Genomic DNA, 15,970 nt, shown 5'->3' on the forward strand with positions numbered 1-15,970 from the left:
ATGGTAAATGATGGGTTTATGTGTCAGTCTCCCCAGTAACCTGTGAGCCTCTGAGGCAGGAACCATCTTTTATCTCTGTGTCCTTAGAGCCTAGTCCAAATTCTACCCAAGCTAGCTGCTTGATCGATGCTTCCTAAATTCGTTAATGGAGCAGGAGACCGGGTTCTAACCTTGGCTCCTTTTCTTGTTGCTGAGTGATCTCCTCCCTAGATGGTCTTCTTTGTAGCAGTTCAATGTTCTTATCCTGTATCTTGCCCATTTTTTCTCCTGTCCTCAGTAAAAGTGGACAATGTGTCAGAGACTGATTTTTATCTCTGCTACCTGATGGGAACATGGAGGTCAACTGTCATCCTCTTAACAGAAAGGAAATTGAAACCTAGCTGCTGAGCAGATGTCACCTCATGTAATTGGCAGAGGCGCCCTGGGAGGAGGGCCCCTTGTCCCTTCATTTACACTCACAGGTTGCTGGACTGCAAAGCCAAGCTGGTGTGCCTCCAAGCCTACACCACGTCACTCACACCTTCACTCCAGCTCCCAGCCATCTCATTCACTAATCCAGGATCAAAGCATTTTCTACAAAGTGATCACTTTATTTATTATTATGGGCCAACAGAGCTTAAACCTTAATTTTTAGAATAAGACCTGAAATTCATTTTTAAGCTACTCTATCTGAACTTGGATCTTCCCTTGTAGCTTAGTCAGTAAAGAATCTGCCTGCAATGCAAGAGACCCGGGTTCGATTCCTGGGTCGGGAAGATCCCCTGGAGAAGGAAATGGCAACCCACTCCAGTACTCTTGTCTGGGAAATCTCATGGACAGAGGAGCCTGGCAGGCTTTAGTCCATAGGGTTGCAAGAGTTGGACATGACTTAGTGACTAAACCACCATCTAAATTTAACAGAAATACCTTGACCTTTTTCTTTGTGTATTTGTTTAAATCATCTGAAAGCCTTTAAAAAAAATTCTCTTGTGTTTGTAGGCTAAAGTTTTTCACAAAGGATGCAATTAAAAAATAATCAAACAAATCCATGAGAATTTAGGAGGCAACAAGCAAGACCCTTTTCCCCTGTTCTGTAAGTGTCCTGCCCCCTCACCCACTTGTACACCTCTTGTTTTCAGTGCTGAGTACATGGAGCATTATGAATCCAGGGACTTGAAAGCCTTCTCTGCAGAACCCTTGCTCATCTACCCGACGCACTACACAGGCCAGCCGGGGTATCTGAGTGACACGGAGACCTCGACCATCTGGGACAATGAGACGGTGGCCACCGACTGGGACAGGACACATGCCTGGAAGTCCCGGAAGCAAAGTCGCATCCATCGCAACGCAAAGAACACAGAGGCCCTGCCACCACCAGCCTCCCTGGACACTGCACCTTCAAGAGATGAGCTATGAAGGCTCTATGGAGGGGTTACTACATGTTGGTTTTCCTAATGGGCCAATCAAACTGTTTGCTCCAGTTTCTTTTAATGGTTACGGTGACCTAACCAAAGTGGTCTAATGTGATTGATCAAAATTGATATATTTTTTGACAGGGGAAGAGAATAGGGAAACTAAACCCAAATCTCCTAGGATGTCTAGAAGATAGGCTTTCTGGCCACCATTAGGATGAACTTCAACCCCGACATCTTATCCTTCAGTTCATTACCCATATGATACTGGTTCCCAAGTTAATGTTGAACGACATAGCTCAGAGATGCTTACTCAAGGGAAAGGTGATCACCAATGCTGTTGCATCAATAAATGCATAGGCCTAGCAGCCTACCCAACTGGACCATATCCATTGGTCTGGTGGGCCTGTTTTATGTCATAGATGTGACCTTGAAAACTTGAGTATATTCCAGATTTGGTGGTGGGGGGTGGGAGGGCAGGAATCAAATAATTTAAAAATCAAATTAATCTGGCTTTTTCTTTAAAGGCATTTGTCATGAGCCTTATTGCAAAGTGAGCTTTGCATCTTAGTCTCCGTTATCCAACAGGGATGGGTATTTGGGTCTGTCTGAGACTTGGCCTTTGACTATCATGACAACTGAAGCTCTCATAAAGAGCTGTCCAGTTTGCCATGTGGATATATTGAATATAGTTTCATGGATATTTGAGGGTATGTGTAGCTATTTGAAGAAAACACTTGAGCTTTGGCCTTCTTTATTATGGTCACTTGAGTTGGGATGCTCTATTTATGAAGATAAATTAATATATAAGGGGCTGGGGCTGGTCTGTAATTGCTGTCCCAGGGGTTCATGTGCTGCCCCAGCAGGTCAGACTCTCCCATCCACCCTGAGCCTGAGAGTGAATTGTAGGCATGAGTTTCATGAGTTTGTTAAGAGACAGAGCACATGTTCAGGCCAGCAACTGTCCTTGCCTGGGATTTTCATTCTATTTTGAATTATTTATTTTTACAAAATGTTGGGGGGTGGGGGAGAGTCTGCAGGATGAGGCAGAGAAACAGATGCATCAGGCTTTCATCACTCCTGGGAAGTGGTCAGTGTAGACTTGTTGGTTCTAGAACCTGTTTTTTCTGCATTTCCCAGGCCTGTTGAATGGGAGAGTCTAACTTTCTAGAAACAAATGATTCTCCACTTCAGGTGAGAGATCTTGGCTAGAAACAATGGACTGATCAACTGATGTAGGCCAACACCCGGGGAAGCTCTTAGAGTCACGATCCTGGGAAGACCACCTCTCTGCTTTCTCCATTAATGGATTTTATGTAAAATGCAGAGTTGGACTACATTGTCTCTTCCAGTGCTGCCGTCTGTGATATCTCATGATGGTTTGCTTTAGGTTTCTATTCTTATGCCCACAAGCAGTAAAACTCAGTCTCCAAAAATCCCCACCCCAGGCATCCTGTCCACACCGGCTCCTCTCCCCATGTCCTGGGTGTTGGATTCTGAGCTTCATGCTTGGGAACAGAGCCGCAGGGCGGCCTTGCTGAGTGAACCCATGAGGGTACTGCTGACTGCTCAACATGAAGGCCCCCGGCTGCAGGACAACCAGGCAGCTTCCCTGCATAGAACGCCAGCCTTGGCCTTCCCTCTTGACATACGGTTGGTTCTTCTGCATTGACCAGTGAGCCAGGAGACGGAGGAGGGGGATCTCAGCCGACTCTGACTTTTACTGCTTAGACATGGCAGTCAGAACTTGATTCTTTGTCTAGAAAAACAGAGCATCTGGGGAGCTAGTGAAAAACCCTTAGGTGATTCCTAAGGTTTCCTTGGGTATTTTGTATTTCGCTTGAATATTTGAGTGCGTGCAAGTGTGCATGAATTTTATGTGTTTTTTTTTTTTATAAAGGGGGTGGGAGGTGGTTAAGGTATTAGGAGTGGAAATGGAGGCAGATTGAATTAATTTTTGTGTGGTTTTGTTTAATAGAGAACATTGGTATATTTTCTTTTTCCCTATCAGCTGGTCTGGTGGGTTTATGAATTCTCATTCTTAAAAGACATTGTTCATAAATTCTAGAATTTTAGCTTAGGACTGTTCTACTGTGAATAAAGTTCTGGCTTTGTCAGCCCAGCCTTTGTTTCTCTTCACTCAGGTCTAGAATCCCAAGCAATGTTCTTTTATTGTGAACATTGTGTACTGCAGATCCAGCATTCCTTTAAAAAAAAAAAAAATCACCTCTTCAGCAGTCCAGGGATTCCTTGACCTCATTACTCTTCCCCTCCCTCCCGTCTAGCCTTAAGTCAAGACATTTGACCTTGGCAGTGCCAGAGGACTTTGCCTCCAGCCATGACACCTGCTGTCTGCCTCTGGAAGTTAAACCCTCTCTGGATCTTGAGATGCAAGGTGGAATCTTCTGGATGGACAACCTTGACTTCAGCGGTGCTGCTGCTGCTGAGCGTGGACTGAGTGTCTACCATATGCAGAGGACACACTGCCCGGGCCTTGCTTGCTGCAGGAACTCTGGGAAGTAAGAGCTGGCAGCCCAGCCTCCTCTACTGTCTTGTCTGTCATGCTCTGTTGTTCCAGGGTGGGGAAGTGATAAATGACTTGCCTTCTAGAGCTTGTTGTGAAACAAATTAAAAAATAATGTGCAACCCTGTGATTGTTCATCTGTTCCTCCAACGCTGGTCGACAGCCCACACTGCTGGAATTTCCAGGTGTGCACTGGCCCAAGGATGTTGGAGGCCAGAGATAATCATCACTTTGTTGTGGCAAAGAAGAGAGCGTAGTCACCAGCCTTCCTGACCAGCGGGGGGATGTTTTAGAGTGCTGAAGAGGTGGGTAAGCCAGAGAGCATTCTAAGGTACAGAGACAGGAGTCCCCAGTGGGAGGATGATGAGGGAGAATTCATCTTGCATTTCGGTGCTGTTGATCAGCCTATTCATCAAAAGATACTGAGACGCCTGTCCCAGGCCAAAGAGCTTTATCTTGGGGCAAAAACGGGAGAACTCATGTTGGCCTCAGTGACCCCTTTGAATTTCAGGTCAAGCTCCCCACCCCACCCCCGCCCCCGGACCTCACCGGGGTGTAAGCACTACCTTGCTTCAGGCCCTGTGCTAGGCACTGAGATGCTCGGAGATCTAGGAGAGGTCCCTACTGCTGTGGGGTCCGTGGTCCAGGAGAGCTGCCGTGTAGAGCCAGATGGTTGTCTTTCAGAGGCTGAAACAAAGGTGACCGTAGAGCCCACGAAACCTGGTTGTGCCGAGGAGGGGGCAGGTTTGCTGGGAATGTGACCGTTGTGTGGGGTTTGGGAGCATGAATGAGAGTTTAGGAGAGGGAGAAGGGTTGGGCACTGAGGGTGGGAATGCTTTCAGGCACCGTGTGGTGTGTGGCTGTGAAAGGGCCTCCTGGGGAGTGATGGGGAGCGGGACAGGATGGAAGAGTCAGCTATGTGTTGGAGTTGTTTACAGGTAACAACAGTCTTGAGACCCAGTGATGATGGCAAGGCATGGCAGCTGCCCCTTCACGCTGGGCTGTCCTCATGAATGCAGAGGCCATTGTTTCTGGGGGAATTCTACGTTTGGTTTTTCTCCTGACAGACAATGCGGAGACTTCCAGTCAAAGGTTGGTGTCTGAAACAAAATTTCCATTCAGCATGGGAATCTTTTCGCTTCTAGTTGGAACAAATCCATCTAATTAGTAGCTGTAAAATAACGGTGAGTCTTCCCAAGAGGCTTCTACATTGTGCTTTTGAGACATTCTTTCCAAGTAAGTGATCTCTATGACTGACAAGTTAATTCACCAAAGATTTAACTAATGACAAAGTGAGAGTGAAAGTGAGGCTGGTCATTTGATAAGATAGATTGTTATGGGTGATACAGTCAGAAAGCACAGCACAGGCAGCCTTGGAAATAATCATTTCACCCAAGTTTTATGTTTGGTGGTGGTGGTTGCTATTTCAGAGAGAACCTCCCTCCGCTGGAGATGTTCTGATTAAATGTGTCGGAGGGCAGGGAGATGTGAAGAGAGAGCAGTGGACATGGGAGGGACTCCCCTGAGAGCAGGCTGATGGTGGCCCTGAGTCAAGGCGGCGCTGCTGTAACAAGGCTGAAGTCTGGTCAGTGGTGATCAATACATTGTTTTTGGCTTTGTTTTTGCTTGCTTGGAAAAGAGAAATAATGATGGTGGGTTTTAGTACAATGTGTTAACAACAGATTACCTAGAAATTGTGCCTTCTCTCAAGAGTGTTTTTTTTTTATTGAAATGTAGTTGATTTATAATGCTGTGTTAGTTTCAAGTGTACAACAAAGTGATTCAGTTATACATAAGTGTGTTTTTTTTCTTTCACTTTCATTCTTTTCATTGTAAGATATTGAATATAGTTCCCTATTCTACACAGTAGGTCCCTTTTCTGGTTATCTATTTTATATAAAGTACTGTGTACATATTAATACCAAACTCCTAATTTATCCCTCCCAACTACCAAGATTTGGCATTTTCTATATGAATGGCCTCATTTTAGCTACTTCTTTCTGAGAGGTAGGTAGAGCAATGTTAATTGTTCCCCACGCATCAGTTCAGTTCAGTTCAGTTGCTCAGTCGTGTCCGACTCTCTGCGACCCCATGAATTGCAGCACGCCAGGCCTCTCTGTCCATCACCAACTCCCGGAGTCTACCCAAACCCATGTTCATCGAGTCGGTGATGCCATCCAACCATCTCATCCTCTGTCGTCCCCTTCTCCTCCCGCCCCCAATCCTACCCAGCATTAGGGTCTTTTCCAATGAGTCAACCCTTCGCATGAGGTGGCCAAAGTATTGGTGCTTCAGCTTCAACATCAGACCTTCCAATGAACACCCAGGATTGATCTCCTTTAGGATGGATTGATTGGATCTCTTTGCAGTCCAAGGGACTCTCAAGAGTCTTCTCCAACACCACAGTTCAAAAGCATCAATTCTGCGGCGCTCAGCTTTCTTCACCGTCCAACTCTCACATCCATACATGACCACTGGAAAAACCATAGCTTTGACTAGACGGACTTTTGTTGGCAAAGTAATGTCTCTGCTTTTAAACATGCTATCTAGGTTGGCCATAACCTTCCTTCCAAGGAGTAAGTGTCTTTTAATTTCATGGCTGCAGTCACCATCAGCAGTGATTCTGGAGCCCAAAAAAGTAAAGTCTGACACTGTTTCCACTGTTTCCCCATCTATTTCCCAGGAAGTGATGGGACCAGATGCCATGATCTTAGTTTTCTGAATGTTGAGCTTTAAGCCAACTTTTTCACTCTCCTCCTTCACCTTCATCAAGAGGCTCTTTAGTTCTTCTTCACTTTCTGCCATAAGGGTGGTGTCATCCGCATATCTGAGGTTATTGATATTTCTCCCGGCAATCTTGATTCCAGCTTGTGTTTCTTCCAGCCCAGCGTTTCTCATGATGTACTCTGCATATAAGTTAAATAAGCAGGGTGACAATATACAGCCTTGACGTACTCCTTTTCCTATTTGGAACCAGTCTGTTGTTCCATGTCCAGTTCTAACTGTTGCTTCCTGACCTGCATACAGGTCCCCACGCATAGGGCTTGTTTAAATAGCAAGTTAAAAGCATCCCTTGGCATACACACAGTATATTTTCCTCTAGCTTTCAAGAATGCCCACAGTTTTACAAAATGAACTTTGCCAGAACAGGTGATGTGAACATCTGTAGATGAAAGGGAAGTTCCATGATGTTCTCGGGTAAAGGTTTCAAGTTGTAGTAAAGAGAACACTTGATTGCTCAGCACTACAAGTGAATGTCTGAAGTTGATGGGGCAGAGTGTCTTTTATGATATTTTGCTTAAGGAATCACTGTCCCCTGAAGACACTTCTGTTCTTCCCTATGACCTCTGGTTCCCCACATAGCATGGTATCTTTTCCAATAGTTTCCTTTTCCATGTCAGGGAAGTTTTTAGCTGTTATCTCTTCAAATATCTTCTCAGGCCCTTTCTCTCTCTTCTTCTTCTGGAACCCGTATAATGTGAACCTTGGTGTGCTTGATGTTGTCCCAGAGGTCTCTTGGACTGTCCTTCTTTCTTTTCATTCTTTTTTCTTTGTTCTATGGCAGTGATTTCCACCACTGTGTCTTCTGTTCATTTATCCATTCTTCTACTTCATTTATTCTGCTATCGATTGCTTCTAGTGTATTTTTCATTTCAGTTATTGTATCTTCAACTCTGGTTATTCTTTTTCTAATTCTTGGTTAAAAACTTAAAACTTTTTGCTCTGTGCATCCATTCTTTTCCTGAGTTCTTGGATCATCTTTACAATCATTACTCTGAACTCATTCTCAGTTAGGTTGCAGTCCACGGGGTCGCAAAGTGTCGGACACAACTGAGTGACTGAACTGAACTGACATCCCTTAGTTCTTCTTCTGGGGTTTTATCTTGTTCCTCTGTCTGGAACATATTCCCCTGTTGTCTCATTTTGTCTAAACTTCTATTTGTATCTTTATGTATGTGGAAGGTTAGTCATGTTTCTCAACCGTGGTGAAGTGGCCCGCTGTATGGGATATCCTATGTGACCCAGCAGTACACCCCCCTCTTGTCGCTCAAGAGCCAGGGGCCTACTGGTCTCAGGATAGGCTCTGACTTGTGTTTTTTAGACTCAGTTCCACATGCTGTAGGACTGCATATTTCTTGCTTCTGGTGTCTGCCCCCTTGTGGGAAAGGGTGGGCTTAAGGCTTGTGCAGGCTTCCTGGCAGGAGAAGAAAATGCTACCTTCTCTTATTATGTGCATGGAATGAGGAAATGGCTTGAATTGCAGCACAAACAGCTTAGGTGTGCTTTCAGGAATATTTGACAGTATTACTAAATACTGAATGAGATTCCAAGGCAAGTGGTAGAATGGCTCCATTAAAATTTGTTGTTGAGCTGTAAAGTGGCTTCCTTTCTGGTCTGTGAATTTGCCTAGAATAGCCTGTCTTATACCCACAGGTGTATTGACATGGAGATGATCTTAGTTTAAGATCATTCTGCTGCACTAGGCAGGCTGCTCACAGCCCAAAGCCACCTTCTTACGTGTCCTCAAAAAGGATGGAAAGAATGAAGAATCATCTCTGAAAACTGGTTTTCTCTCTATTTTTAATTCATTGCGTTTATTTTTCTGCCCCTCCCTGGTGTTGCTTCAGCCTGGTTTCTCGGCTCTGGGCACTTTGACCAAATCCCCATGTCTGAACACCAGCTTTGTGGCCCTACTGGTCCAGACGAGGCTCCTCCGGGTGCTTCCTCTTCTAGGGGAATGAGTCTGCGCTCTTGCTCATGGGGGAACTTGATCTTCAGTGCCCTGGACAGCCCTCTCTCCTCGTTCTTCGGAGAGCTTAGAAAATAACCCGTAACACTGTCCTTTCGGAAAGGGAACCGACAGTTTGGGGAAGCCCTTCACGTAGGAGTTGAGACATCTGTGTTGATGGTGTGGTCTGAAGGGTTTTAACTGCTTTGTAAAATGCCAGCATGAATCGTGAAGACTTGAAGGGGATATTACTGTTCAGAACGGACATTAGGAGGAAACCATGCCCACAGCATGAGCAGGGAGGGGACAGAAGAGGAGTGCAGGCTTTAAGGTATTAGAGGGGAGAGGAAAGAGGCAGGGCACAGCACAGGGGTTCGAGTCCAGGAGAAAGGAACAAGGCCCGGGGAATAAGAAAACAGACTCAGCCCATTGTTGGTGAAGTAAGGGCAGCGCACAGGCCGGAAGGGGGGGGGCGGGGGCGGGGAGGGCGGGGAACCAGAGGGGCAAAATAGTAGAAAAGAGGCTTGGAATGGAAGTGGCGACCCTGGGCCTTAAAATGACTCTTTAATCCTTGCAATCCAGCCACAATGCAGAGATGAGGTGGCGGTGAGCTGGACAGCCTGCAAAGGAACAGGTGGGATGCCCGGGACCCCTGATGCCTATGGAACAGCAACAACTCACTGTCCTGCATGTGAGTCATCCCTGGACAGAGGGAGGGTGAGAGCAGACAGCCCCATCCTGCAGGGGAAGATCCAGGTCCAGGTGGAGACAGGAGGGAGGAGAAGGAAACGGGGGCTCGGCTTCCGGTGAGAGAATGGTCCCTCCCTGACCGCAGAGGGAAGCCAAGAAGGTAGGGGCCCTGATGGAAGTCACTGTAGGCTCCAGGAGGGGAATGCTCCAGCTGGGGCGGCTTCACCGGGGCCAGCGGCTCCCTTTCCAGCCCATCCAGCAAGGGTCCCTGTGCTGCCGCAGCCCCACCAGGAGGCGCTGCAGTCAAGGCGGGGCCCACACTCCCCTCGCCCCACCCTCTTTGAAGCAGGGCTATGGAACAGGCTGTAGGAGCCCGCGGGCTGCCCTCCAACTCCATGAGTCAGTCTTTCTCCCAAAGCAGCCGCAGGCTCGATTTTCCCAGGGTGCCATTCAGGCATCTGCAGGCCCACCTGAGTGTCATGTGTGCCCCACAGGGCTGCTCACTGGGCAAGGAGGCTTCCCAGGAATACCAGCAGTGAACTCGTGCAGTCAGCGCCAGAGAGAAGTGCTTTATGTGCACTGTGTAATTTAATAGTACGTGAACCTCAAGAGGTAGAAACTGTCTTCCATCCCCACTTTTTAGATGAGGCAATAGCTAACAGACTTGCTGAAGATAAAATACTAAGTGGCCTGGGAGTCAGAGCCAGGCAGTGAGATCCCACCCACACCAAACTGCATGCACGCAAAGCTTCTAGGGAGAGTCTGTCTCATTTCTTGTTTTCTCGTTTCTATCTAATGTTTCTATCTCTTGCTTGCTTTCTTGCTATCTCTCTCCCCAACTCTTTCTCTCACATACATAGAAGCTTGCAACTCCAACTCCAATGTTTACTTCCCACCTAGTAAATCTAATATACTGAATTTTTTTCAGCTATCAGGCCAGTTCTCTGAGGCTTGGATTGCAGATGTTGTATAAATGAGGATCAGAAATAGGCATCTGGGAGCAAGGCAGCAGTCTCATTTAGAATGCTTCTCCCCTTTTGAACTGGTGCCTTGGTATTATTTTTAACAGCTGGAACAATCTAGAAACAATTTCAATCATTTTTTTTTTCTTTCTTCAACTTGACGGATACCATTGTGAGAGACTGTGACTGCAGTGCAAAATGTTGCTCTGAACATTTTGTTGTTGGGAGGAAACAGTGGTAGGATTAAACATGATTTCTTCTGAGAAGCCTGTGATAGAGTACTCGGTCCTGATCACTGGTGTCCACTCCTTTAACGCCTCATTCAGTTGGTGCTTTTCACCCATTCTGTGGGTGCATCATGGATCCCAGGTGGGAGCTAACTTGCAATGTAATCTTACAGCCCTGTTTCCCCTTCTGTGAGATGGAATGATGCTCAGGATAAAAGGCAGCAGTGCTCCAACTAGCTGCAGGTCTCTCCTTGGAGACTTGAAAGAACCAACCAGATGCCCATCTAACCAAGGAAGCTTGTGGAACTTCACACGGTTGGAAGGCTGGGGATGGAGCCAGCAGACCCCAAGCATTCTCTCCAGTTCCAGGAGGCTCTGGGGAATATGTCAGGATAGCCCCACCCCATGTGACACCCACATAGTAGAGTCTGGTCATTCAGAGCCCTGCCCCTAACTTCAGGCATGTGACTTAACTGCTCTGAGCCTCAGCCCCAGGGATCTGTAATATGAGGGCGTCGACTGTATGATTTGTACGATGCCTTCCAAGTCTTAAGAAAATGTTAAATACCTCAAACTGTTAAATAAGTGAATTACTTCCACACAGTTTTCTAGGCAGAGATGCTGAGAAACCACACCAAATGGTGGTTTTCTAATTCAGACTCTAATTAAATTTGCCTGGCTTCTATTTGATTTCACAGTTTATATGTCAACATTTTAAATTTCCTAGATTTTTTTTTTTAAAGATTTGACATACAACTACATCTGTAAAGGAGCTCCTAGTTTAGTCAGAGTAGGGACCACATTAGAAGCATGAAAATTGGTGGTGACCACATGTTAAAAAATTCTGTAAGGCTAATTCTAAACAAAATTAAATTACTCGTATATTAACATTTTTTCTTCCTCTGAGCACCTTTCTTCAACCCTTCTTGGCTCTGTGCAGCCCCCATCTCAAGTCCTCGCTGCCGTCTCCTCCAAACACTTTTTGGTGACTGTGGATAATGAACAAAGCCATGTACCCTAGTGAAAAAACAGCACTCCTTTGGACAGAGATGGAAATGCTCATCTACTCCAAGCGTTCTCCTACATTTTCCTACCACCCCTGCACTTAGATTGGGGCCATTGACTGGCCAATGGACTGTGAATGGAAGTGACAGGGTCCCTTTGGACTAAGGCAGTCAGGAATGGTTGTGAGTTCTCTTCACCATCGCTGTGATTTTGAAGGGAAAAATCTGAGACCATGGCACTGAGTTGCAAAATGGAAGCTGCCTGGATCCCTGAGCCACTAAGGAGAGTTGCCCGATTTGCAATACCTATGACATGTTGAAAACTAAACTATCCTAAGTTACTGAGATTTCATACTTGGTTACTTTAGACTAGCCTAGCCTAGCCATCCCTCCCAGAAGTTAGTTCATTTTAACAGAGATCCTAGGGGAAACAGCCATGCACAACACAATGGAAATAACTTCTCATAGTGGAACTGTGGACACAGGTGGTAATTGGGGCCATTGCAGCAGCTCTATAGAAAGAGGGTTGGCAATGGGGAAACTCCTCAAGACAACTGAAATCAGGACATGGAGCAGGACTGCATACTTCCTAATGATCCTGTGCTGCACAGCAAATTTGAAAAGACTCCAGAGAAGAAAAATTTAAGACATTATTCCTTCAGGCAAAATGTCACCAAGCTGCTTCTAGAGGGAGACAAAACAAGGGAACCCATTTTCTCAGGTAATCTTGACAATATAGTCACCTAGTGCCAGAGACAGAAACCCTTTTTCCTGCCTATATTATCAATTATTATAACACCAACTTGGCTCTCTCCTATATACCACAGGGACCCAGAAAACTTGATAATCTGGATCTATTTAGGAATCCCTTTCTTGGGGAATGACATGATGGAATGCCAATGGGCATTTGTTGAATGAAGCTGGCCTAGGTCTGATTGAATTTTGGGAAGACCTTCCTTCTTTCCTCCACAGAGGCCCTCCTGGCTTCTGGAGCACCAAGTATGGTTTCAAGAACTGTGCTGACGGTAGCAACTGGAGACTCAGGAAAGGCTGTTGGAAAGAAGGCAAAGTCCTACTTTGGATCCTAAGTTTGATTTTATACAGTGTCCCCAGCCAAACTACCCCTAAGGATGCCCTCCAGCAAGCCATCGCATCTGACGGCAATTTCCTAAGATATCATTCTTGCCCCTGAACGCAAATGATGCTTGACGATGGCGAGGACCCCTCCTAACTGGGCCACTGGCTCTCCCTCTGCTCCCTCGAGCCGGACCAGAGTGGGCTCCCAAAATGCTTACTGACACATCTGAAACCCAGATCCACCAGGTTAACACTCCAGATACGATCCCTTTGAGTCCAGCAGCACATGTCAACCAAGTCCCAAATCAGTTTATTAACTTAACCAAAAGGTAAACAGATGATAGAGAGGCAGAAAGACAAGCATGTCAGCAGCTAAAAGCATTACCCGGCAGTCCACCAGGAAACAAATTTAAGACATTTAAAGTGGCATTAAATAAATGAAGCTATGTTTTATCTACTTGTAATTTCCATTGTCTTTTAAAAAATGAATATATATATATATATTACATTGCAGTATATAAATCTAGACTCTACATATACAGTATAAATACACAAGGCGAGCACACGGGCATAACTTGTAAGTCTTGGTAGCTGCACCCTAAACCAGGCTGACAATTCTACATTTTCTTTTTGACCTTCAAGCCAAGAAATTCAGGCTGAGGATACATTTCCTGCAATCTCCATGATGTCTAGCACCCTGGCCATCCCTCCTCCAAGCACAGAAGCACAAATCAGACCGGCCTCGCAAATAGAAAAAAAAAAATGCCTTTCAACTAGTTGAAACCAGTCAGTCTTTACAATGTACAGTTTGATCTAGAAAGACCTATAGGAAACCTGAGGCCTTCCTGGCTCATTTTCATTCTTTGGTCCAAGGGCACAAATCTCTAGACTTTCCCTGGTGTTTCTTGAAGATTTCATATGACTATTTACAGAACATGAACCACACATAACCTTTGGGAGCTGTCTTTACAGGAGGCGGGGGCGGGGGGGATGTGGGGTGGCAAAGAAAAGAAAGAAAAAGTTCTACATTACAATCTGCACTTCTTATTTGGGTCTGTTCTTTATTTTTGGAATAAAAACTGGTATTTTGAGAATTTTCTTTTCTTAAAAAGGACAACATTCTGAAAGTGCTTCTTACACATGTCAACATCCCACATATTATGGCTTTATAGCTCAAACCCCAGCACAGCGCAGATTTGGAAGGGAGAGGATGATGGTGCTACTGGAGACAAAAGTGTCACTGAACAGTAACACTGGGATACAGAGTGTGGGAACCTGAAAAGGAAAAGTTAATGATTCCATCTGGAAGAATGTGTGTACCTCACTAGAAATGGTCTGGATAGTATGCGAAGCCCCATTTCTGTCCCCATGACTAGGCACAGGAAGGTTGTAAAAATTAGTAAAAACAGGACACTGCTCTCAGCTGGGAACATCTCCAGGGAGCTATTCACAGAGAGATGGCTGTACAGAAATCTTTCACAGGCCTCAAAATGATCAGACATAGTCAACCGCAGTAGGAATTTCTACACCTGAGGAACAAATTGCACGTTAATATATAGAGGTACTACAATCCAGATGGCAAAAGACTGCAGACATATAGTTTCACATGCAAAAGGCAATCAGAAAAAACAATGAAGCAGTGGCATTCTGAGACGGATCAGAGTCCAAGCGAGTCATCATCCTTCTGAGCTTTCTCTTCTGGCTGATAAGTTACCAAAGAACATGGCTACGTGTGCAAGAAATGCTTGTGATATGTTCTTTAGGGGGTGGGAGACACACTATGCAGTTACCAGAAATCAAAATGGGCTCGTGTTGCCTCCAGAGGCGTGACGGCTGGTTCAGTGGCTCAGGGGGGCCTCCGAAGCTGATCCTCGCCCTCCCTGGGGTAGCCGATGCATTGGCCGATGCAAGCAGAGGTCAAAGCCACTGGCTCATCCAAACCCTGTCTGACGTGGCCTTTCATTCAGCCTGTGGCAGTTCCCACCTCTGCAGTGGTTCTTTTCTGGTGGCACTTGATTGAGAAAGTGATCCTCTCCCTTTATAAAAATAGTTTGGACTTTTTATAATACTGGCACAAAGGACACTTCTGTAATCCTCGGGTTAATTCCATTTACTTGGGAGGTGTGAGACGAGGTTCTCAGTTCCTTCTGTTTCCCTGTAAAAAGTGACCTCGACTTCCCAGGCCATTGTGCAAATTGGTTTTCCCATAGTCCAGGATATCCCATAAGTCCCTCATATTTATACACACACACACACACACACACACACACCCCAAATATGTGTACATACATATAGATTTATAAATGCGGATAATTTTGCATTTCAATCTCAGGTCAAAGAGAATCAGTGAATCGGTCATCCTTTCTGTGTCAAGCTCATCTCTGATTTCCCCACGATGCCTATCGTAGTGCCCTGCACACCAGAGGTGCTCAACAAACATCAGTCCACTTCACCAACGATCCTCTAACACTGGGTGGTAGTTGCGGTCACCATGGCCTATTATCAGCCCCACCCTGCCTTTGGCAAGAGAGGGGCCCCTGGTCTCTGCCTTCAGAGGGTGATTTTGCTGTGTCTGTTGCTCCAGCAGCCCCGTTTAGCTGTCCTGGGCAACGTCAGGCTGGTCCGGCTACGCAGTTTTACTTGCTCTTCCACAGAGTTCTTTTTGCGTAAGATGAAGTCAAAGTTCACTTGGCTGTTCATGGCATAGAAGACATTTGCCGAGTCTGGGATAACGAGTTCTAAAAAAGAAAGAGAGATGAGGCAAGAGGAGGTGGTCAGCTTGTGTAGGTCAGCCCAGCGCTGACCATGGCAGATGGAAATTTTGCCCAGAGTCATGGCTGGAATTATATAGCCCTTTGTTCCTGGAAGGTGAACAGAGCTGGATAATGACCGCCACTCAGTCACACCAAATTGGTTCCAACAATTTCCCAATCCCAATTTAAAAAACTTAAGTATGAATCCAATCTTGGAAATTCAAGCTGTGAACAAAATGCTCAAATGTGGGATGTTTTAGCCAGAAGGATGTAGAGTAGGAAACAGAAGCCTGGAGGAGTTAAGAGACTCCTGAGTGCACGGCTAGTCAATGGCAGGACTGGGAGCAGAGCCCGGGGTTTCCAGCCTTCTGTGGTTCATTTTCTACCCAATGTGAAATTTTTCCCAGAGACTAAGTGAATCCAATGACATGGGGAAAAAGGCAGAAAATCTACAGCACTTTCCAGAAATCTTTACTTGGAACATCAAAACATTTTTAAATTAATCCCAAACCCAGTCAGTATTTTATACCATTTGAGAGCTTGCTTCATTAAGGGCTTGCATTTTAATGTTAAAGGGAAACCAGACAAGATAGGATATATCTGTTAAAACCTA

General features: G+C 45.6%; 2 protein-coding genes and 1 long non-coding RNA gene across 24 annotated transcripts in view; 1 reads left to right on the plus strand and 2 right to left on the minus strand.

Annotated features, from left to right (window-relative positions):
- COLGALT2 (collagen beta(1-O)galactosyltransferase 2) overlaps positions 1–4,041 on the plus strand; it is a 113,994-nt gene extending 109,953 nt beyond the window's left edge. For 3 of the 4 annotated variants that reach the window (XM_081492416.1, XM_081492417.1, XM_081492418.1), the window contains one exon: positions 1,119–4,041. In XM_081492416.1, the coding sequence (XP_081348542.1) occupies positions 1,119–1,395 (277 nt within the window). In that variant the 3' untranslated portion in view covers positions 1,396–4,041. The remainder of the gene's footprint in view (positions 1–1,118) is intronic. The other variant, XR_014054420.1, reaches the window with a different exon arrangement.
- LOC145506888 (uncharacterized) lies at positions 3,544–5,015 on the minus strand. Its single transcript, XR_014054421.1, has 2 exons — positions 4,482–5,015; positions 3,544–4,370 (listed from the first exon to the last, which is right to left on the minus strand). It is a non-coding gene; the product is annotated as an uncharacterized LOC145506888 (long non-coding RNA).
- Positions 5,016–12,893: 7,878 nt separating this feature from the next.
- Positions 12,894–15,970, minus strand: part of RGL1 (ral guanine nucleotide dissociation stimulator like 1) — a 276,237-nt gene continuing 273,160 nt past the window's right edge. For all 19 annotated transcript variants that reach the window (XM_081492484.1, XM_081492488.1, XM_081492471.1 and 16 more), the window contains one exon: positions 12,894–15,342. In XM_081492484.1, coding sequence (XP_081348610.1) covers positions 15,155–15,342 — 188 coding nt within the window. In that variant the 3' untranslated portion in view covers positions 12,894–15,154. The remainder of the gene's footprint in view (positions 15,343–15,970) is intronic.

Source organism: Giraffa tippelskirchi, chromosome 5 (genome assembly GCF_054371585.1).
Source record: "Giraffa tippelskirchi isolate mGirTip1 chromosome 5, T2T-mGirTip1v1.2.pri, whole genome shotgun sequence".
Taxonomy (NCBI): Eukaryota; Metazoa; Chordata; class Mammalia; order Artiodactyla; family Giraffidae; genus Giraffa; species Giraffa tippelskirchi.